The sequence below is a fragment of the Hoplias malabaricus genome, chromosome 2 (assembly GCF_029633855.1).
Source record: "Hoplias malabaricus isolate fHopMal1 chromosome 2, fHopMal1.hap1, whole genome shotgun sequence".
NCBI classification, from domain to species: domain Eukaryota; kingdom Metazoa; phylum Chordata; class Actinopteri; order Characiformes; family Erythrinidae; genus Hoplias; species Hoplias malabaricus.
Window position 1 is genome coordinate 2,192,520 of NC_089801.1, and position 25,060 is coordinate 2,217,579.

General features: G+C 38.7%; 1 protein-coding gene across 1 annotated transcript; it reads left to right on the plus strand.

Annotated features, from left to right (window-relative positions):
• Nucleotides 1–12,873: 12,873 nt before the first annotated feature.
• Nucleotides 12,874–24,043, plus strand: LOC136673246 (butyrophilin subfamily 1 member A1-like). Its single transcript, XM_066648595.1, has 9 exons — nucleotides 12,874–12,967; nucleotides 16,868–16,924; nucleotides 17,685–18,065; nucleotides 18,708–19,001; nucleotides 19,860–19,994; nucleotides 20,379–20,399; nucleotides 21,181–21,201; nucleotides 21,341–21,382; nucleotides 21,804–24,043. The coding sequence occupies exons 1-9, from the start codon at nucleotides 12,874–12,876 to the stop codon at nucleotides 22,439–22,441; spliced, it is 1,683 nt and encodes a 560-aa protein (XP_066504692.1). The 3' UTR covers nucleotides 22,442–24,043.
• The last annotated feature ends 1,017 nt before the right edge of the window (nucleotides 24,044–25,060 follow it).

Here is a 25,060-nt window from a genome sequence, read left to right on the forward strand (position 1 = left end):
CTTGTTAAAATCTTATTTACTAACAAACTTACTTCGCCCCAGGTATTTTTAAATAGCTTTGTTAAAACTAATTACTACCTTTTATTTCTTCCCTCCAACATGCTTAATTTTGAAAGTAATATTTTATTAGATACTTGTAATACCTTCCTGAGGCTCCAATATTGTAATAATAATAATAATTATTATTATTTTTATTTAATTAAACGCAGAATATCGAGCACTTGCGCTACTATGCCACAGGAGGGTAGTATGTGCGCGCAGAGAAATTGACAGTGTTCCAAATTGCTCCCTATTCACTTTTCACTACAATGCTGCATTTGGGACGACCAAACCTGCTAAAATTTAAATAAATAAATAAATGTAATTAATTAAAGTGGAATTAGAATGAAAATAATAAATGAATTGGATAAGCGGTTACAGATAATGAATGAATAAAATAATAAACGAGTAGTATAAAAACAATGAATAAATAAATAAATAACTTAATATGGGCGGCACGGTGGTGCAGCAGGTAGGTGTCACAGTGCATATCGTCACTGTCCAAATAAACACATGTATATCCCAAAGTAGTATGTTTAGAGGAGAAGGAAAAAAGCTTCTTAACTTTCAGTGGAAGTCAATGTAAAAAGATGTTATTGAGAGTAATTTTGGAGCGTTTCTATTGGTCATTCATTATGAAAATTTCAGACAGCTGTTTACTAAACATCCACAAAAACAGAGCTACGTGTTTTTAATTGGACAGTGATGATGAATTTTAATGTTTAATGACCTTGTTAAAAAAAGGAAAATATTAGTTTGTAAGTATATATTTTAAGATAGTTGTTAAAAAAATAAACTGATAGTGAATGTGTTCAGACCCCGCCATGATGCTATTATTGCACTGTTTTATGATCTGGAAATCTTGATGATATTTGCGCTGTGGTTTTTGTACCATGTACAGTACAGAGGGTCTGAAAGTGACCACTGACAGTGACCATAATTTACCGCACCGAGCACAGACCAGAGATACAGGTGCCTTCAGAGGCTTTGAATATTACTAACCCTGAAAAACCCTTCAAATATCTATATGTTTAGCATTGTTTTCCTCCAAAAAATGTCTTTTGAAAACACACCCTAGGCTTGTCGTCCAGTCCCCACAGCTCTGCCACATTGTGTAAAAACCGAAAGCTCAGTTATCAAAGAAAAAGAAGTGTAGATGAGCAAAAATGGCGGCACCTTTCTAATTCCAATTCAAGTGAAATAATAGAGGAAAATGGTCAATCCAGCACCTAACAGCTGGGGATAAAAATTCCCTAAACCAGGGCAGTGTATCAACTTTTCTAAACATATTGATATGCTTTCAAACAAGACCTAAGATGAGACAATACCTTTACTATCAATATAATCTAAACACACTGGCTATGCACCGAGAAGGTCAGCCTCAACCTAGTTACAAAACTTAATGTTCTGTAAAGTTAAAAAAGTCTCTGCTCCTGTGTGAAGGATTAATGTAGTGTTGAGACTTCATATGCATGCAGTGTGTGATATCTCCTGGTTATCACTAGCGGTTTGCAGTGTTGGTCGGGAAGGACTGAATAATGTAGTGCTTTAAAGGTGTTATGTCGTCTGTGTACGCGTGCGAGAGAGGGAGAGGGTGCGTGGCATATCTTCATGTTTTTACAGACCACTGAATGGAAATTAGCTGCTGCTCACCACATGGAAGATGAAGAGTGCTGTTTTTCAGTTTTTAAGCAGTGATCTACCTAGTGATATTTCTACTCCAGATATAAGAGCAAGATATAACCACATTCCTCAGAACCCAGTCTGATCTGAAGATACTGCACCTTCAGTAAAAAGTGAATAGAAGTGGAGAAATAAACTCATAGAGATTAAAAAGTATATCATTTAAAAATTATGTTACATTTTAAATGAATACATCACTGAATAAAGATTCACATTCAATTACAATGCACACATTTATATAAAAACCTGTTGATTTAAAAAAATGAAAGAAAGCCAAACAAACATTTCAGCTTTTAGATGTTTAATTAAAACAAGTTAGAATTAAAGTGAGATATACATGTTCACACAAGAAGAGGCACAATGCAAGAGAAATAAATGAGACAAAAAATAATTCCCCAACATAAATTCCTTACATACATCTGTGCAAAAAAAAAAGCCATCAATCACCTGTGAAACTCCCCTCATCCTGACACTGCAGAACTGACCTGAGGACAGTCTCAGTTTTTAGATCACACTGAGTGTTTAGCTTGAACCGCTGTGTGTTCAGTACTGAGATCTGAGGAGGTGTGTGTTTGTTCCTGTCTGCAGATCATCACACACAGCAGTGGGTTTATGAACACTCTCAAACACAGCAGACATTCACTTATTATTAAACACAGGCTCAAAATATCACTCATAATAATAAATGGGGACTGAAATTCTGCCACAAAGTACAAAAAATTGTCAGTCATATATAGGATAATTGTAACTGTGTTATAAACTAACAGTGTCCAGTCCTGCTTCTTGGTTTTGTTAGAGCCGTGTTTTTTCAGGGGTCGAGTTCTACAGGCGATTGTCCATGAGGTGACTGTCACAGAAAACAGAGTAAACAGACACATAAGGAGAAAGATTCTTGCCCTAAAAGATTCACACAGGAAAAAACAAATGAATACAATGAGGGAGAGTGTAATGGAGCAGGGAGAAAAGAAAACATGAGCAGAGCAGTGTGGATGCCTCAGAGTCAGAACATTCTCCAACACCATCATCTGCTGCAGGAAAACACCACAGTGTCTAAACGCAGACCATAATGATACCAGCACCCAGCAGGTTGTGTCCAAACAAATGACATTTTTGTTCAGTTTTGTTGCTATGTACGGATTGAAAAGTAGCTCCATGAGAACAGTGAGTAGGAGGAGAAGGATGGAGACTGAAACTCTTGCCCCGCGTTTATGAACACGGTACAGAACAGTAAGAGCCCAGAACAGAACCGGGAAACCCACACACTCAGAAAAGATGAGGAAGATGCTCCATCTGGTGAAGTAGTTGTACAGGTCAGGAAAAGGATCATAATAATAAGGTTTTTCTGTGAAAAAGGAACTTTCCATGGTGTGATCACTCTGTTGTGTGTTGTTTGAGAAATCCTAGGATATAAACAAAATATCAGTTCCATTTCTGTTGTAGATAGAGTGATTTTCTAAAGCAAAATGTTTCATCACTTACAGAATCTTCACAGCAGCAGCAGAGACACAAACTGCAGCCACAGTGAGTACAAACCACCTGCTGAATGCACTGAGAGAAGGAGGATGGAACAGTCAAACCATATCAAATGAACACTTAACAAACGGAGTCAGTTACTTTCCACAGACACTGAGTCTAAAGGGGATTGGAGATGAATTAGAGTTAGGAACATACTTTGTGCTCTTACCTGAGCGTGAGATGTTGGCTCGGCTGTGCTGAAAGAGCAAATGAGGTGATGATTTAAAGCTGAAAGACCACCTCTCTGTCCCTCCTCTGTAGTGTAAACGAGGTACTGCCCTAGGGTTGGACAATAATTTAATATCAATATATATCACAATATAAAATGTTTCAATAACCATAATATGAATATGAGATACACATTCAATATTTCAGTACACATCATTTACAGCATCTTTCACTGAGTAACGTTCATTACAGGGCATTACAGGTTCATTACATTCAGTTGAATGCACTCAATTTTAGTTAGTTTAAAGTTATTTTAAAAACATTAATATTGATAAAGCCAGGAGGTTGTTGTTTGATGGTGATGTCATGTTTCTTTCAGTTTTTGGCCGTTTTATTTATTTATTTATGTTTTTATTTTTAACTTAACATATCGATATTGGAATTATATCCTATTGAGCGAAATTAAGTATTATATTGTGATATAAATTTTTGTCATATCGTCCAGGTCAGTATTGCCTGTATTTATGTTTGTCTCAGCATTTGTTACAATAGCAAGTGTTAAATATTACATTGTGTGGAAATATTGCAAAGAAATTGTACCTTATGAATCACAAATCTGAGGCCTGTGTTTCATGCTGAACTTAGCTGAGTGTTAAGAGCGGCTTGTGCCTGACATCAGCACATAGCATTATCTTCTGACCAAGATGTCAAACCTACATATTAAAGGAGCAATCTGTAATATATTTACTGCACCTAATCTTAAAATAACCAGGCTGTGTGATCAGAGATTGAGGAAAGCCCTGGCATCAACTTAATCCTGCAGTTAGTGTATTCCTTTTGGAGGAGTGTCTGTTCCGGAGCAGAACACTGTTGGTGTTTCAGCCTGTGCTCTGGCCAGGTATGAAAAAGAAACAGAAACATACACAGTGTTGAGCAGCCAGGGAAGAGAGTGAGTGAACAGAGATAATGTTAGATTCTACCGGACATGAAAGTCCTCTGCGTCCTTTTAAAATTCTCCAAGGCCAGCGAACGAGAGTAAAGGCTGGCAGTGTACAGGACGACAGGATGGACAAAGAGTCACCTCACTTTCCTCCTGAACAGGCAACAGCAAATCATTTCCCAAAATCTGTAAAAATACAGACGCGTATGTGAGGATAAAAAGTATAAACACAATTGTTTTATGTGTTTCAAACAAAGAAAGTGAGGAATAAGGGTTGTGTTTCAAAAGCCTTGCATAATCACATTTTTAAGGTGGAACTGAAATTTCAAATACGAAGCTGGTGAATAACCCCAATATTACCCTCAAAAACTGATCGATTTAAGATGGAACTAAATGTAGGAATTTAAAAATGGCAAACAAGACATTTAAAGGGGACGTCTATGATGGTGGGGAAACGTAGTTCTCTCTGGTTTGTTTACGTTCAGAAGACTGTTGTTTGTACATGTTTGAACTTACAACTTACATGGCTAACTTGTAGGTTTTTATTTACTTATTTAAATTATTTGTGTTAAAAAAATTATAATACAAAGAAAATTTATAACTCAAGCTGTTTAGTTTGGTAGCACTGTCGCTAATGCAGTTAACCGTCTCCTGAGTTTGGAGATATTTCCACCTTAAGTGATCTAAAACAGCAAAAATAAGTCAGTGTTACCCCCCTATGGAGCAGGAATAGAGCAGCATCCTCATCTCGGTTGGTGTTTTTCAGCATTTGGAGTCTCTCTGTTGTCTAAAAACCTCCAGATGGTGTTTCTCTGCCGTGAATAGCAGAGCTGGACCCAGACACTTTGTTTTTTTACTCATTTACAGACACTGGGGCTTCGTAAAGACATTAGAGCAGTTTCCAGTGCAAACCGACTGCAGAGCAGCACATAGAGATGAGGAAACCTCTGAATTTTATAAAAAGTGTTTTTTGTATACAAATGTTAATGTTGTCAGAAGATCAATGAATATGGTAAATACAGGGGAAATGGCATTGTCCTTGATCCATCTGGGTCTGTAGGACGTCCCTTTGTCTTTCCTCATCACAAACACAGTGCTACTCAAAGCTAATAAAGAAGACCTGGACATCTTGAACTGTCCAGTGACATTGTTGTTCTGCCAAGATGAAATATGTCCCCTGTAAAGGGCCTGGTAAATATCATATATTTTTTAGAAATAATGTAACTTATATTAAGAGATACACTTTACTTCGTGACTCTATCTTTTCTTTCTTGACCTTCCTTTAATTCTGTGCTTAGTTGCCCACAACCTGGCTTTGGTGTCACTGGGTTTGAGGAGCTCCTGCAACACTTTCTGAATTTAAGGAGCATAAACTCACTGTCAAGCAACACAGGGCAAATGAAGTCTTGAATACAACAACCTTTTTGTCCTTTTTTAGACTACATGAAGTTTCTACGTCTAAAACAACTAATCTAATTTCACAACACAGCAGGATTTGGCAAATACTTTTAGCTGTTTATTCTGTGTGAGATTTTCATTTAGGGGTTTTAGATTTCACAGAGGGAGGGCAACACACTGATACAAGGCCGCAGTGTTACTTAAAGTCCACCCTATTTAACTCCTATTTTAAAGTTGCTGAGGAGATTTCAGGTTTTCTGTGAGAATCGTGTTTTAAGCTGAGAGTCTTGTCTTTTCTGGGTCAGTGCTCCACCTTAAGGTAGCACTGATACTTCCTGTAATCACTAATTTTGCTCTTTTACCATCGCAGCAGCAACAGGTCTGTGTAAGGTAAGAACTCAGGACACATTGTATTACTGATGTTCAGTGTTGCTAGGGCAGATAACATCCTAATTTCAGCACCGAATATTTCCCTGTTGACAAAGAAGCTGGCAATATTAATATGCTGATTAACTAAAATAATTATAAAGAAATACAGATCCTCTACAGGGAGCACATTCACCAGATTAATGGCATTGTTTATATTGCGTTATATATTCTCAAATGTTTTAAAATTTGTTGTACATTGAAAATGCCATATTTAAGGGTGTTCCTTGTAAATAATGTATTGATTTATTTTCATGACGATGGTTCAGCCAGCTGCATTCAACCTGTCACACACATCGATCAACCATTACATTATGACCACCTCCTTGTTCCTACACTCACAGTCTATTCTCAACTCCACTGAGCACACAGAAGCACTTTGTAGGCAAGGCAAGTTTATTTATAGAGCACATTTCATACAGAAGCAATTCAAAGTGCTTTACAGAAAAAAAAAAACAGTTAAAATAAAAGCCAGAATAAAATAATAAAAGTCCAATAAAAAAATTACATAAAAAGAGTAAAATGATTAAATGATTAAAAATTATTAAAACAATTTAAAATGATACAATAAAAGGAAAGAAATAAAATGTCATTACAGAAAAGTGCAGAATATTTTAAACTGAGCTGTAAGCCTGCTTGATTTAAAAGTGTCTAAAGTCGGGGCTCTTCTAATATTCTCAGTCAGCTGGCTCCATTTATGAGCGGCGCTGGAACTAAACGCTGCCACTCCATATTTACTCTCCACCTGAGGCAGGACTAACTCTAGTTCCTAAAGATCTGAGAGCTCTGCTCGGCTCATATCTCTGTAGCAGATCTGATAAATACACTGGTCCTACCCCATTTAGACATTTATAGACCTGTAATAACACCTTAAAGTCTATTCTGTAACAGACTGGTCTCCAGCGTAAGGATTTGAGGATTTATAGTTCTACACTTACAGATTATCGTCCATCTGTTGCTCTGCATACGGTGTCACCCCCCTTTCCCCCTGTTCTTCAGCGCTCAGGACCCCCACAGAGCAGGTGTGATGTGGTGGTGGATCATTCTCAGTGCTGCAGTGACACTGACGTGGTGGTGGTGTGTTAGTGTGTGTTGTGCTGGTGTAGAGTGGATCAGACACAGCAGCACAGCAACACGACTGTGGGTTCCTGAGGGATTCCTGTCCATTGAAGCACAGGGTGGTAGGGCAGTATGTGCAGAGCAATAGATGAAAGTGCTCCTGTGTGGTCAGTGGAGCTGAGAGAATGGAGTGTGAGTGTAGAAACAAAGAGGTGGTTATAATGTTATGGCTGATCAGTGTACATCTGTATATTTGGTATATTTTGTATAAATTATATTTTCAGAATTGTTATTGTTTTATTTTCCATTTTCTAGCTGTTTCTGGAAACCAACTGGTGTAAAGTTTCAGTAAGTGATTAACGTCTGATGAATTTTACACTGGAATGTGTTTCCTACAAACGAAACTCACACTCTGTTCTCACTCGTAGAAAACAAAATGCTGCTGAGTGATCTCACCATGGAACATGTCCTAATGTCATTTATCAACCTCAGTCCTAAAGCTGAAGACTTCCTCCAAATGATCAGTGGATTCATCTATGTTGAGTGTGTGGGTGTAGTGGCTCTGGTTTGGGCTCTTAATGTTCTCTACACTCATCATAAACGCAAGGACAGAATCTCTGATTTTGTCATTCTCCTCATCTTCAGTGATCTGTTGGAGCTCCTTCTGTTTCCCTATGTAATAACACAAGTGCCACGAGACGGCTACGACCAAACCTTGACACGTAGGACTTTGTTTTCTTTATGGTCAGGGTCAATATATTGTGGTGTTCACCTGCAGCAGATGATGGTGTTGGAGAGTGCTCTGACTCTGAGACATCCACTCTGCTCTGCTAGCATGTTTGTTTCTCCCTGCTCCATTACACTCTCCATCATTGCGTTCATTTTTTTTTTCCTGTGTGAATTTTTTTATATCACATGGATTCTACTCTTGAGTGTGATATCTCTGTTAGCTGTAACACTCACCTCATGGATTGTCATCTGGACACTTCCACCCATTAATAAACACAGTGCTGGTAAAATCAAGAAGCTAGACTGGACTGTGATAGCTTTAGCTGCTGTCACAATGATCTCATATGTGATTTTTATTTGTATTGCGTTCAATCGTTTTTATAAATCCTTTACTGTTTTATTTATTATGTTATTAGCAAGTATGTACCTGCTGATATTTAGAGTGGTCATAGATGCACTGGTGTGTGTGCTGGTCTGCAGACAGGAACAAAGACACACATCCTCAGATCTCAGTACTGAACACACAGCGGTTCAAGCTGAAGAGTCAGTGTGATCTGAAAACTGAGACTGTCCTTTTTGTTAGAGTGAAGAAGGAAAGACTGGAACTCTCCTCCAGATCAGTCACACAGCAGAGGACAGATGTACAACTTTGTGCTGACCGAGTCACCAAGCCAATGTATCAGAAAGTTAACCAGGGCTTCAGTATGAAACAAATCGAGATGTTGCTTTGATAATGCAGGTATGTGTTGAATATTTAATAAGGACTTTGCCGTTGTTGTGACTGTGGGGTGTCCCCCTGCTGAAGTGGCCCACCCTGATGTTGTTAGGTTATTTTATTAGACACTGCTTGGCAGCAATAGACTCTCAGTGTAACACCAGTTATTTCACACCATAATCTGTACTGTGTTATGTGAAAGTTTGAAAAGCCTGGTCCTATGATATTTGATGGGGGGTATTTTTAGTGAATTCATTTAAGTTCTGATTATCACATAGAGATAATACAAAAGAAAAATCCTTCAGAATTGTTCAAAGTCTTTCAAAGACTGTATTTACTGTATATAAAACATAATAAATGTCTACTAGAACATAAAAGTTTCAGTATATATTAATTTTAACATGAAATCAACTAAGCATTAGGTAATTAGAAATATGCAGAATTTATTGTATTTCAGAATTCATGTATAATGTTTAAATGTATTCAAAGTATTTTATTCTTTTTTGAACCAGTTTAAAAATACTTCTTGGCAAATTGTATGTACTGTTTAAATAAAGTTTTATATACATGAATATATTTATTACTGTTGTTGTTATTATCTATTTATTTATTTGTTATTTTTAAAAGCACTGTAACAGAAGTGCCATAAAAAACCTGCAGATGAGGAGTGCTTTCTCAGAAAGTAACAAGCAGGGGTTTTGGGGGATATTTTGAAGTAATTTTCAGGTGAAAATGTAAATATCTGCGAGGTCAGGGTTTGTGCTGTGTTTGCACGTCCTGTCTTTCCTCATCCTTTCTGCAGTTTGATACAGTTTTTATTCGTCTGGGGGTTGAGTTCACAACATGACAGCTGATGTAAGTAATGTTTGTCCAGTGATACCTTTTCCTGCCCTCTCTTCTAGAGTGACCAGATCTGAGATGGTGAAGGGGGGGAGCGTGTCCTCTGCCGTTCTATGCGCTGCCGTTGTATTCTTAGCTGAACCTATGTGTGCTTTTAGGTCCTTTACACCTTTATTCGCTACACAAAACATGTGAATTTCTTTTTTAATTCATCCGAGAACTTACATTTACGTTTCGGCATAGCTGCTCGAGATGAGGGTAGGTACCTGAGCTTTGCCTGACGTAAACAAGGACTACTGACGTGCAGACTGACCAATTAAATGTTTACAGAGAAGGTTAACGACCAATAACGGTAGCTCTACAGTCAGAGCGTCCAATCAGAAGATTTTAGCCTACTTCACCACGCCCCCTTCTCACTCAAGCGAACCAATCAGAGTAGGGGAGGGGGGGACTAGTTTGTGAACGAAACGCTTCTCGAAATTCTATGTAAGCTCTAGAAAAACAAAATCCCGGACGTTTGTGAAATTCCGCCTGGACATTTTTTTAAATCTAAAAAAGAGAACATGTCTGGGTAAAAGAGGACGTCTGGTCACCCTATCTTTTCTTTCTCTCACATTCTAAATTTCTCATATCAGCCGTACAGTGTATCATCCACCATCCTCCCGTTACGGAATCATCCTGATGATTAACATTAACAAATAAAAATATTTTATTTCAGAAAGTTTCTGACACAAACCTTCATTTATTTTAATCACCTTCGTGATTTAGTATTTTGTATTTCCAGCTTGTGGCTTTGGTTAAGTGTGTGTGCGCGTGTGTGTGTGTGCGTGCGTGTGTGCGTGTGTATGTGTGTGTGAGCTGGTTATCTCCATGTTGTCGTTCTCTCGCTTTGTAGAAAAATTAAACTGTGCAAACAACGAGGCTTTTCACTATGTACATCCTTATTTTCATTTAGAAAACTGAGTGGTGCCCAGACAAATTGTGGACAGTAAATAAAATTGTACAGTTTCAGTATGAACCTTGTGTCACAAAGGTACCTTTTCATGTGCAGATACATGCATTGAACTTGGCTTAACATTACTACTATAACAAAATGTTATAGAATTTAAAGCTACAGGACTATATATAAATGTGTATAAATAGTGCAGACAGTGCCATGAGTCTAAGGCCAGTGTCTGAGACCATGGCCATAAAACAAACTGAACAGAGGTTTAAAACGTGGAGAACAGCAGCAGTGACTGATGTAGGTGTGTTATAATCTTGGACAGTAGACTAACTGCTTAGCAATCACAACCCTGACACACTGACAGCCGAGTTGAAAATGAACATCTATTGTATGTGCACATGCACGGAACTATACCATACCAGATACTCAGTATTGCTTAGCGGTGCCCAGTTCATCGTCAAAGAGGATTAACACGGTGACAAGACTGATTCAGATTTCTTAGAGTATATTATGAAAAACAATATCCCTTTTTCAGTACATTCGCTCATTAATGTTGAGATCTGGACCAATATTAATTAAGAACCAAATGAAATGTTTACATGAGACTAAATATTGAGGAGAACTCATCACTTTCATTGACTCCCTTGTTTTTAAATCAGTGCTAAACTAATTTAGTAATTTAAGAGTAACGTAAACGGCAAAGCTTCCCCAAATATAATTGGGATTTCCAATCCTTTAATAGCGTTGCTGTCCAATTTAAAACCAGTATCTCTGTGAACAACATCTGTTGCTTTAACTGTTTAAATGTCCTCTTGAGCATTGCAGTGTAATCAGGTGTTCTTCTGCAGTGGAAGATGACGTCAAGCAAGAACATGAACGTAAGGACACACAAGAACACACTGAGAAAAGGAACTGGACTGTGGTGTAGTGACAGGGGTGGAGAGGTGGACTTCCTGTATGGTCTCTCAGTACAACACCCTGCTCTTTCAGAATATCAGACAGCAGCTGAGGAGCAGGTAAGAGCCCAGAATCAGGTTTGTTCTCTGTGGGGGATGTGCACATTTATTTTCACAAAGTTGAACAAAGTTCAAACTTTGCAAGCAACTCCTTTCATTTTAATGTTTACAGCTGGAAAAGTGATGGATGAATTGTGAATGTGAATACACACGTTACAAACATATTACTGGCCTCATTTATTTACAAATAATTGATAGCAGTAACAGCAGTCATTTAGAATCGATGTTAACCTGCGAGATTATTATAATGGACCAATGGGTTTGTTCTTTCAGTTGGCACACTCCACGCTGAGGCAGTTTGAGGCACAGAACAATGTAACGGCGAGAAAGTCCACCCCTTCTCCCAGCGACCAGGTGCTGTCTTTTACTGCAGCTGACGTGAGGAAAACTCTATGCAGAGTCGACCCGCGGAAAGCTGCGGGACCAGACAATATTCCTGGCAGAGTGCTCAGAGAATGTGCAGACCAGCTTGCTGATGTCTTCATTGATATTTTCAACATCTCTCTGAGCAGCGCCGTTGTTCCAACATGCTTCAAGAACACCACCATCATCTCGGTGCCTAAGAATTCTTCTGTGTCCTGCCTCAATGACTATCGTCCCGTCACACCTGTCATCACAAAGTGCTTCGAGAGGCTCATCATGAGGCACATCAAGGCCCTACTTCCCCCGACACTGGACTCTCTACAGTTCGCATATCGTCCTAACCGTTCAACGGACAATGCCATATCCATCACGCTCCACCTGGCACTCACCCACCTGGACAAAAAAGACACATATGCCCGAATGCTGTTCATAGACTTCAGCTCAGCATTCAACACCATCATTCCTCAGCACCTGATCGGGATGCTGAATATACTGGGCCTTAACACTTCTCCCTGCAACTGGATCCTGGACTTCCTGACTGGGAGACCTCAGTCAGTCCGGATCGGTAGGAACACCTTCAGCACCATCACACTGAACACTGGAGCCCCCCAGGGCTCTGTGCTCAGTCCACTGCTCTTCACACTGCTGACCCATGACTGTGTAGCGATGCACAGCTCAAATCATATTATCATGTTCGCTGATGACACAACTGTGGTGGGTCCCATCAGCAAGAACAACGAGTCAGCATACAGAGAGGAGGTGCAGAGGCTAACTGACTGGTTTGAAGTCGACAACCTGTCTCTGAACGTGGACAAATCCAAAGAGATGGTTGTAGACTTCAGAAAAACAAGGGGTGAGCACTCGCCGCTGAACATTGATAACTCTGCTGTGGAGATTGTCAAAAATACCAAACTCCTTGGTGTTCACCTAGCGGATGATCTCACCTGGTCCACTAACACCAGTAACATCAGAAAGAAAGCCCAGCAACGCCTCTCCTATCCTCACCACTTTTTACAGAGGAGTCATTGAGAGCATCATGACCAGCTGCATCACTGTCTGGTTTGGGAACTGCACTGTGGGAGATCGCAAGTCCCTCCAGCGGATCGTGAGGACAGCTGAGAAGATTATTGGTGTGTTTCTTCCCTCCATCACAGACATCTACACCACTTGCTGCACCTGCAAAACACTCAGCATTGTGGGAGATCACACACACCCTTCACACACACTTTCGAAGCATTCGAGCCCTCACATCCAGACTCCGTAACAGCTTCTTCCCACATGCTATCAGACTCCTGAACATCTAGAGAGTGAGACTGGACTGATGAAGCGCATACACACACACACACACTGGTTTGTTGGACTGGAAATTGAGTGTACTGTTTACACATATCCTGTTTACATCATGGTTACATCCAGTTACCATTTAAAGCACAAATACACTTTAAATTGCAGTGTCTCTTTCCCTCAGCCCCCCCACCCCCTCATACTTATGGTTTTGTATTTTCTTGTATTGTATTGTATGGATATTGTTTTGTATTTTCTTAGCCATGTCTTTTGCACTTTAATGTGTATGCACTGTTTTATGTCTGCACTAGCTTTGCACTAGTTGCACTTTAATGTTGTGCATTGTTTTATGTAGCATCTTGATCCTGGAGGAACGCTATTTTGTTTCACTCATTCATTCATTCATTATCTGTAACCCTTATCCAGTTCAGGGTCGCGGTGGGTCCAGAGCCTACCTGGAATCATTGGGCGCAAGGCGGGAATACACCCTGGAGGGGGCGCCAGTCCTTCACAGTGCAACACACACACATTCACACCTACGGACACTTTTGAGTCACCAATCCACCTACCAACGTGTGTTTTTGGACTGTGGGAGGAAACCGGAGCACCCGGAGGAAACCCACAGTGCATTTTGTTTCACTGTGTACTGTAAACACTGTATACTGCTGAAATGACAATAAACTTCTTGAACTTGAACTTTACATCTCTGCGGCTGGTTCTATACCTCGGTAAGTAATTAAATTCTGTGTTAAACACCTAATTCATGTTTTGGCACTTTTTCCTGTTTATCATTGGTTCAATTCCTGATGATGACGAGGATGTCAGAGGCCAGAGTCCAAAGCCCCTTCCACACATGCACAGTAACCCAGTAATGTTCTGGAGTTTACCAGGAGGAGCTCTATGTGTGAACACAAACCTATCTTGCTAGCACCTTAGTAAAAACTCTAGGTAAAGTCTGAGTCAATGCATGAGCTTCTCCTGCATACGCTGTACTGGTGCTGCCCCATGCCTAAAGCATGCAGCTCATTTCTCGTCTGGCACAGAGAGTCTCCCGCTTGCGCTACATGTGTCAACAGATGACTCTGGGATGTCTCCAAACCTGATCCTCCAGCGTTTCTCCAGAGTTCTTATCTGAAAGAGTGTGCCCTCCCTCTACCCCACAGTGCTGGTCTGTGCAGCTGTCTGGCATTACAGATTTCTGCCATTAGTGTTCTCCTACAAGTGTGTTGAGATATTCAGTGGTGTTGTTTGACCCAGTTTGAGAAGAAGTATTAGTTAATGATTTTTCCTTTAAATGATGTGGAGTTTAATTCTTTATGTTCACTCTAGGAGATCCCACACAAAGCACCATGCCCTTTTTCCTGTCTTCCACTTTTACTTCTTATTCTTCTGGTACTAAGAATGACAACATTTCAGACTACATGATCAGATGGTCCATCTTCCTCATCGTTGCTGAGTGTGTGGGTGTACCAGCTCTGGTTTGGGCTCTTACTGTTCTACACCATCATCATGAACGCAAAGAGAGAGTTTCAGTCTTCATCGTTCTCCTCCTCTTCACCGACCTGATGGAGCTGCTTTTAAATCCATACATTGCAACTAAACTTATCCACGGAGACTGCCACTGGGACAAAAACAAGACTTGCCATATAGTGTTATCATTATGGTCTGGATTTAGACATTGTGGTGTTTACCTGCAGCAGATGATGGTGTTGGAGAGTGTTCTGACTCTGAGATGTCCACTCTGCTCTGCTCATGTTTTCTTTCGTCCCTGCTCCATTATAGTCTCCATCATTGCCTTCATTTTTTTCCTGTGTGAATTTAATGAGTTCTCCTTTTGGGTCTATTTCTTCTGTTTGCTGTGACATTCAACCCATGGACACACACCCGTAGAACCCCACTCATGATAAAACATGACTCTAACAAAACAAAGAAGGATGACTGGACAGTGTTACTTTGTGCCACAATCACAGTGACGTTGCATTTTACGTCTTTCTCTACATTGTGAAATATAATAAGACCCTGTTCCTGGTTGAGAGTACGCTGTGAGCGCTTGGCTGTCGCTTCTCGGTTTGTGTGTGCATTGAATGTTGCATGTTGATTGTAAAGTGTCCTTGGGTTTCTAGAAGGCGCTATATAAGTGTAGCGATAGATAAATAAATAAATAAATAAACAATAACACACCACCACCACCACCATGTCAGTTTAAATTCTTATATGGTTTTATGTACTTTATGTTTAGATTTTTTAAACACAATCACAATTAAGTTTGACTTAATTAAGTTAAATTAAATATCTATTGCTCTTAAATATGACATTTAAATTTGAAGTATGCAATTTTATATTACTCAAAAAATACATACATATAAATAAATTATTTTGGAAAAATATATGATTAAAAAAAAGCCTAGGGCTTAGAAGTTAATAAAAGTGAGAATTCATTATGTATAAGAAGTAAATGAGGCAGATTCATATTGTCAAAAGAATCAAGGAAATGTTAAACACATTCATGTCCAATGACTCTATTTTGTACCATAAAGGAAGAATGCCAGAGGGCTTGTCTACAGCAGGTTTTACTACTTTCTTTCTGAGCTTAACTTGTGTGTAATTATATATATGAGATGACAGCATATAAACACAACTACAGTGTCATAATTACTAGTGGATAACAGGCTTATAACAGCATTCCTCAGTGAGAAATCCGTCATGAATAAAGCTGTGATAGTCACTTAGGGTTTAATAGTAAATTGGGTGTTGTTTAAATTTTCAGAGGCTTGTAAAATAAAATTGATGTGTTATATTAATCCATTTGTGCAAAAACGTAAATGAGCAACACACATGGATAACACACACACACACGCATACACACACAAACCTATATATATATATATGTGTGTGTGTGTGTGTGTGTTTTAACGTGCTGCTAAACTGCAAATACTGCAAAGGTAGAGGTTTAATGCGGTTTTACAGGAATCAGACAGAGAAAACTACATTTGACAGGACTGAGTAAAACAATGTGAACTCTAAAAACATGTCTCTATAGTTGTTGTCTTTTTTATTTTAAACACTCAACAAGCCAATGGAACCGGGTGCAAATAAAATTTGCACATTGTTCCAGATGTTGAACTTCCATACCATGGAAAAATTACAGAATGTTTATAGTCTGTTATATTGTATCTTCAGTGAGCTTTTCAGACACCTTGAAAATAAAGAAATAATATCCGTAGAATGAAGCTATACGTGAACTTCAGCGTCGTCTGTGTTGTAAACTCCACTCTTAAAACCGCTCTTCATCCTGAAATCTTAAAGCTATACAAGCATCGTTTTCCCACAGTGATAAAAAAAACCAGACTTATTTTTTTACTGTCATTCTAACATCAACCTCCGAAGCCTCGCCCCCACTGTACAAAGTGAAAGTGAAAAGGGCCTGAGCTGTTTCAGTGTTTGTATTTCTGTGTTTTTTGCTATAAATCTGACTGAGATTTTGGCTTAAAATCTGTACGAGCCCTAATCGTCTAAAAGGAATCCCGGAGGTAGGATCGATAACCTGCTGTCAATAACCTTGTCAGAAATCTGGGAACAGAACGGTAGGTCTGCTAACCGCACTGCTCTTAACAATAAAAACGGATGAGTGGAAAACCTTATCCTGGTTGACTTTATATACATTGTAATGAATTTATATGCACTATATACGGTATCACTGCAGTGTAAACAGGACTGTACTGACTTTGCTCTCTGTGTTTGTGCAGAAATGTTCACGTCTCTGCTTGTGCTTTTGTTGTGGGCTGAGCTTCCACAGAGGTCAGGTAAGCGAATTTTACACATTTTAGAAATCACATTACTCGTGTAAAGGTTTGTTCTTATAAGAAGAAGAAGAAGAACTACTACTTAATTAATCCTCTTGGGGAGACTGAGTCTCTTCATTTAACCCATTGATTTAGTGAACACACACACACACACACTAGTGAGTGAGTTTATCTTATCTCATTTACACACTAGGAGCATTGAGCACCCACCAAGGGCCCCGGTAGCACTTGGGGATTGGGTGCCATGTTCAAAGGCTATTCAGCCATGGATATTGAGGGAAGGCACAAGTCCCACCCACACCCCTTCCCCCTTCCCAGGCATGCTTCAGGAGAGAGATATTTCTCCTGCCCGTCCAGGAGACTGGTTTGACAACATCCTGTCCCAAGCCTGCTTCTCTAAACTTAAGGCCATGACTACCCCCTAATGAGTGAATTCAGCTCTTTTACGCTGCACCAACTCTGGGTGCTAATGTTCAGTTGTGCAGTCTCTCATTAGAATAGCAGGAAACTAACAGAAAGCTGTAGAGCAGCTGGATATGAGCCATGAAGTGCTCAATGCCATGCATGGGATAGTGGTAAAGCCTTCCAGTATTGGGTTGAGCAGAGAAACTGTGTTCCTTGGAGTGTTGGATGTCCCTCCAGTAGCTCCAATGGTAAGCTGGAGTGGGGGTTTTGATCCTTAACTAATCACCCACCATGTTTAAGGAGCTGCTATCAAGTCCACACAGCTCTGTTATGAACTACTTTGTTAGAATATGAGCTGATAGTAAACCCAATGATCTTTGTTCCTCAGATGCCTTTACTGTGAAATCTGGTGGGGTGATCACTGGGACGGTCAGTTCCTCCGTGGTTCTCCCCTGTTGGCTCGATCCTCCACTGGATGTAACAGATTGGGAGGTCTTTTGGTACCGTAAAACTATCACCAATACAGTTCTGTTGTATCAGCACGGGAGGATATCACAAGATGAGAAATATTTCAACCGGAGTTCTCTGAGCATTCGAGAGCCTACATCTGCTGGACTGAAAGTTGGAGACATATCCCTGAAGCTAGAGAACTTGAATTTATTAGATGAGGGGACATTTACCTGCTTCGTGACTGGAGAGACTTACGGCGCCAGTGATGTGACACTTAATTTAACCGGTGAGTAGAAACATACTCCAGTTTCACTGTTCACAGTACACACTTTGCACAACACAGTACACAAGAGTTGAGCCAGCAGTTAAGCAGTGAATAACAACTTAGCAGCTATTTCCATTCTTTAGTATCGCTGCTTGCTCGAAAGTTTTGCAGCATGAGCTTGTGTTTCAATGGAAAAATACAGTCTAATAAACTGAAGAAATGCGATGCCTGTATTTTTATATACGGGATCAAACGTCTTTTCTGGTTTTTACAAAAACATTCCCATATCTGGTTCTAGGGTGCATGGCTCAATTAACCATTGGCATAAGGAAATTCAGTCTTAAATATGACAATTCAGAATTTGAATGCATGTTATATAACAAGTCATTGTCTTTACATATTTTATTTACAGAATATCCACATCAAATGTAACATTTATATGAGAATAAAATGTTCAAACTTTTCATCAGTGTAAAGAATCAACTTGATTTTCAAAACTGAAAAACAGTGAATTTGCTATTTACTAAATGGTTATTAATATTTTTATGCAATGCTATGCTATGCATCAATATGTCTCCCTCTACCCCCCCCCCCCCCCCCCTCTCTCTCTCTCACACACACACACACACACACACCATCAATCTGTCTCCCTCTCTCTCTCAGCTTTAGGTTTGTCTCCTGTTATTTCAGTGGAGCAGAACAATGATATGCTGAATGTTAGTTGTCGAACCTGTGGCTGGTTTCCTCAGCCTTGTGTGGACTGGAGTTTCGACAAAAAGCCCACCCTTCTCTCCCAGGGTGTTGTGTATACTCCAGATAAGAATAAACTGACCTGTGTCCACAGCTGGGTGCGAGTCTCTCCATCAAAGGTCGGCCAGGCCTCCTGCTCACTCTCTGTCCCTGCAGCAGAACAGAAGGACAGCACTGTGGACATTCGTGCCATTGCTCGCATGGCAGGTCAGAAAACATGATGTGAAAAACACACACACACACACACACACACACACACACACACACACACGCACACACACACACACACACACACATATATATATACATATATAAAATTATACATACATAATAAAACTTTTGTGTGTTGCCCTGCAAAGGAATGGCGTCCTGTCTGGGGTGTGTTCTCATATTGTGCCAGTGATTCTGAGTGGGCTCCAGAATATAAAATAATGGTTGAATATAAATTATATATAAAATAATGGATACATAATGAAATCATCTCATGTTCAGTTAGTTGTATACTACATGTCCAAGCTTATGTTGTATTGACCTACTTTATTCTACATGCATTGTGGACACATGTATAAACACATAATGAAGAATCAGCTCATAACATGACATGAAATGGCACATTCTGGAGTTCACAGGTGAACATGCTCAGTACCATGCTCAGTAGTTTTAGCTAGAGGGATATAAATCCTTGCAATATTCTGGATCACAAACATCACTCCAACACATCTTGAAGGTATTAGATAAAGCTCCAGGAGAACACTGCACACGTTTCATTGCTCCTCAGCCCAGTGCTGGGGGCTTTATTCCTCTCTAACCCACATTTAGCATTTACCCTAGGCTCATGTGCAGATGGTTTAAGCATTTCTATAGAAAGTATACACACTGTGTCTACACTGGGTTCAGTTTAAACAGCTGAGTAGTTCACACATTAATATGGCTGTGTACAAACATTTGGAAATAGAATGTACATAAAATTAAGAGAATGGCATGACCTACTCATTTAACTCTTTTAAAATCCTTTTAACTCTGTTTAAATCTGCTCCACCTCATGTTTTTGTAATGACCTTGCAGAGGACACGGGTGCTGGAGTCTGGAAGACACTCTTTGCTGTGGCATTGGTAGCTGTTTTGGCGATAATCTGTGCTGGTGTCTTCTACAGGAAATTTAAAACAGGTGAAATCAGCTTTCAGACACAGTTTATAGATGGTTTGAACAAACAAAAATTGTATTTTGTATGCTAGGAACAGTCAGTGTTTATAGTGTAATTAGTATAATTTTAGGACCAAAGCTAGCTAATTATTTTATGAAAGTGATTTCACGTTTTACAATTTTTCTGTTAAATGCAGCTCGTAAGTGTAGAGCAATTAAACTGCTGTGTTGTTCTTGAGTTTACCAGTTTATGCTCATGGATGAGTCCCCTACATGGAGATGGCCTTGTTGTTTAGTGCAGAATCTGTAATACACACTGGCCTCCAGGTCAGCCTAACAATTTTTATAACATTGAGAAGAATCATTGGAAAAAATAATAACAAAAATGTATGTTACTGTGTTCTGTTTTTGAGTGTTCATACTGGTGCTTCTGTGTTGCAGAATACATGCCAGTTCCTAAAGGTAAAGGACATCTTCCATTATTTTCTTCTTGTTTTGTGGTTATTTTTCCAGGTTTTGCATACGAATTAAACATTCTTTATCCTATATGTAAATGCAAAGAGAGAGTTATACAAAACATGTATTTCATGTACATGTACAGGTTGTCTATTTTATGTGTAAAATGCTAAGACATACTTTTTCTTTTTTAAATATATTTCCCCAGTTTTTAACAATAATTAATTCATTATCTGAAACCACTTATCCAGTTCAGGGTCGTGGTGGGTCCGGAGCCTACCCAGAATCACTGGGTGCAAGGCAGAAACACACCCTGTAAGGGGCGCCAGCCCTTTACAGAGCGACACAAACTCACACATTCACTCACATATTCACTCACACCTACGTTGTGTTTTTGACTGTGGCACCTGGAGGAAACCCACGCAGACACGGGGAGAACACACCAAACTACTCACAGACCCACAACCCCAGGATCCCGGAGCTGTGTGACTGCGACACTACATGCTGCACCAACGTGCCGCCCTATAACAATAGCTATGTTTTGGAATTACTAACAAGAAGAAACTAATCCATTCACAGGACTATTTTTATTTGCATTAAGTGCATGTAAAAAGGATGTTTTTCAGCAAAAAACCATATCCTCTTGAAGCAAGTGTACAAATCTTAGGAGATTTTATTTCACCCAGTATTTATAGCCATCTATAAACACGGTTAGAAACTCAAGCAGTATAGCTTTTTTACTCGTGTAGTGTTTTTTACCAGAATTGTGATTGTTTTTTCCTTTCAGATGAAGAAGCTCAAAATACAGGTAAGAAATACTCTATTCAAGATTATTTTAAATGAATTCTCTTTTAAAGGTTTACTGTTAGTATTTATGTGTGTGAAGTTTATATTAATCCCCTATTATATCTTATTTGGTTCATTTGAATCACTGAATTTATTTTCAGGTTCTGGAACTATAAACATGGAGGAGCTTAAAAACCATGCAGGTATTAATCTGAATTTATTTCTTCATCAGTGTATTTGGAAATGTTAGAATAAACTCCAAGACTTTTCATAATTCCCTCATAATTTAGTGTGAGCTGTAAAAAAGTGATAGAGACATGTTTCGTTTTGAACTGGCTGAGTGTAGAGAAACTTGTGGACGTTTTAATTGGGTTTTAAATAGAACCATGTGTGTCCACGTCTACAAAACAACCTCTCCAAAATCACTAGTGAACTCCACAAGTCTAAAAAGATTTATATGGTATGATGATGGAGATGATAGTGGATCTATCTCATAAATCAAAACACTGCCAACCTTTTGCTTATATCTCAGCAATTTCATTATTTTGGAAAATGAAAAGTTAAACAGATCCTCAGTACTTACTGAACCTGTGTCACTGCTTTAATTCTTTTTTCTCTTCACAGTGAGAATCACATTAAATCTCACAAATGTCAGTCCATATTTAAAGCTTACTCCTGACGGCAGCAGAGTAAGAGACAACTTTCCGGAGAACTACAGAGAACATGGTTTTCCTTACACTTTATGTATCTGTGGAGTAAATGAATTCACCAGTGGTCGTGCATATTGGGAGGTGGGATTAAAATCAGCTCACTCACAGGCCAAAACATCATGGCTTATAGGAGTCACTACTGATCCACATTTATCACAGTTGTCTAACAATAAAACAGACCTTACTCCTTCAAAAGGTTATTGGTTTCTTTGCTCAGACGGGGAGAATGGTTTCCACGTCAATACAGAACCAGAGATTTGTTTCTCAGTAGATCCAAGACCAGAGATTGTTGGAGTTTTGCTTGACTATGAGAAAGGTGAACTTTCATTTTATAATGCCAATGAGGGTCTCAAGCTTTTCACTATGAAAACAAGATTCCAGGGAGCAATTGTGCCTCTGTTTAACCCAGGAATAGGAGAAGAGGCTCCTCTTACAATCAATAGCAACATTAACACAGTCATACAGGGTAACAGTCCCCCCAATCCTACAGAGAGTGCTAGTGTTGAAGACAAAACCTCAAATCAGGAAAACAATGCTAGCCAATCTGCATAGAGCCCACATGCTCTATACCTAAATAGGGTATGTTGCCAAATACCCTGCAGTGTCAAGACATCAGGCTACAGCCTATTGCTTACATCAATGCAGTCATCATACAATAAACAGACAATACATTTCAATGACAATGCAGGATGCACATTAACTTCCTCTAAATGTAATGTATGTGGTCACAAACAACGGGCCCAACTTTTGTCCAATCAATAAATGAGGTGCTAAAAATAAGGAAAGCAAGACTAGCACTTAAAAGCCTAAACTACACAACCTATGCTATGGCAGGCATTATAAATACATATAGACCATTGATATCGTACCTCTGATAACTTACAGCATTGAAGAAGAATTTTACTTTGACATTGGTTTTGCAAAATATCACTTTTACAGCACCTTTGTAATACAAATGTCTCACAAATTACCTTTCATTGTACTGGCCTTGCGGAATGGAGGTGCTGTTGATCACACCACTAAGGCATTGGGGACTGGTCTTAATGCATTGGGATTTCAATTATTGATAAAGTAAGATCATAAGCTAGTATATTCATCAGGACACTAACCCAACTAACCACTATACAGCTCTATAGAGCAATTCTTTATATATATTTTTATATTTAATTCATTAATTATTCTAAAGTCTGTGAAGATTTGGTTTTCACAATCACATTTAAATGATCCCACTCCTGTCATATCTTAGATTCCCTTGAAAATATTAATGTAAAATATTTTAATTTAATTCAGGCACCTTTGCAAAAATCAACACAAGATTAGTCAATTTTTCACAATAATTAAGTTATGTTTAGTACTGTACACTGTTGATACTTCAGACATATTCATCCAGTTTGAAAAAGCTATACGTACTATTTTTTGTGGTATATTTATTGTGGAATAATCTCTTGACTTGAAATGTAAAGATACACTATTATTATATCAGTGTATGTGTTGTTTTTGTGGCAGCTATTTATACTGTGGAATTTGTAATGTGTATATTACAGTACTGTGTAAAGGTCAGAGATCACCCTTCATTTATTGAATATCCCGATAATGGAGCAATTAAGATAATTTTGAGGAGATTAAGTAAAAGATCATTCAAATCCAGACCTTAAATTTCCTGAATGTGGTGGGATTTTTTTAAATTATGAAAAGAAAAGTGCAACCCACTGAATTCTGGAGGTGTTTCTGCAAATAATTAAAAAAAACTGAAAGTGTTCAGTTGTTCTGAAAAATAAAATAACCTGAAATAAGGGCAAAATTGGCAAAGGTTCTGTTGAGGCTTCTGTGTAATTTTCTGTTAAATATGTTTTATTTTGATGATGAAATGAAAACTGACTAAATGAAGGGTGGGTCACTATCTTGAACTGTACAAAATAGGTTTGATACAAAAACGGCTTGTTATCGCTCATGCTGCATATTCAGGCACTACACTACAGGAAGAGATTCATTCTACGGTGTACTTGATAAAACAATGTACAAAAATAAAAGCTGACATGTAACACAGCAATTTTAATTTAGTCTTTCTAATAGTCTGTGTTAAGGCCACTATATAGTGTGTTTTATTTAAAAAAGGAATTTTATATTTTATTTTATTTTTAATTGCTATTCAGTGTGTGCTTAAAAACATGAAACTTCTTTAATGTATGGATTTTTAAAGTTTAAACATTTTTAAGTTAATTTTATTGTGAACAATATAAGGTTATTTATTTATTTATACATATTGTGCTTTGTATAAATTTAACATTTCTTCATGCACTTCTAAATAAACATTATACAAATTGTTTACTTACGTACCAGTAAATGTTTGTTATATTAAATGTTAATTATTCAGTTCATGTGTTTGTACATCCAGCCCTGAAAGGCCCTCTTGCTGACACTTGCCATTGAGCTGATGTGCAGCTGTTCCACAGTTTGCCTTTTCTGTTAAGGTTATATAAAGCTAAAAATATTACAGCTACACCCTGTTTAATGTTTTACGGTTCAAATATTGCAGCCTAAAAACGATATTGCAGTTAAAAAAAATGACTGACTTCAAGCACATATTTTAAATGCTTATTTAAAAAAAGCACTGCTGTGTCTGATCCACTCATACCACCATAACAACACACACTAACACACCACCACCACTTCAGTGTCACTGCAGCGCTGAGAATGATACACGACCCTAATCATACCTCCTCTGTGGTGGTGCTGTGGGGGTCCTGACCATTGAAGAACAGGGTGAAAAGGAAGAGCAGCAGTGAGTGTAGAAACAAGGGGGTGTTTACGGTTTACCAATGAACAGGGTGATAGGAGGTTATGTATACACACAAATGGACTATAATTTAAAAAAGTGTTCCTGTGTGGTCAGTGGAACTCAGAGGACAGTGCACAATAAACCTGTTGAGGCACAACGGAGGCACCTTGATGCACTTGAATTCACTGTGTGACTACAAATTTCGGACATGTATATTATAACTACACTACAGCTACACGAACAAATGTTTGCCACAAAAATAAATGTGTTATTATGTGATAGCACCGCCTAATGACATAAAACGAATACTACAAAATTATTCAACTGGTTAAAAGAAGCTTGGGTAGTTTGAAAGCGTTTATTTGAACCTGTCTACTCTGGGGTGACAAAAA

Coding starts and splice junctions, on each gene's coding strand:
- LOC136673246 (XM_066648595.1), top strand. CDS start 12,874: ATGACCAGCTGCATCACTGTCTGGTTTGGGAACTGCACTGTGGGAGAT. Junction 20,400..21,180: donor ATACATGCCAGTTCCTAAAG/GTAAAGGACATC, acceptor TTTTCCTTTCAG/ATGAAGAAGCTCAAAATACA. Junction 21,383..21,803: donor GGAGCTTAAAAACCATGCAG/GTATTAATCTGA, acceptor TTCTCTTCACAG/TGAGAATCACATTAAATCTC.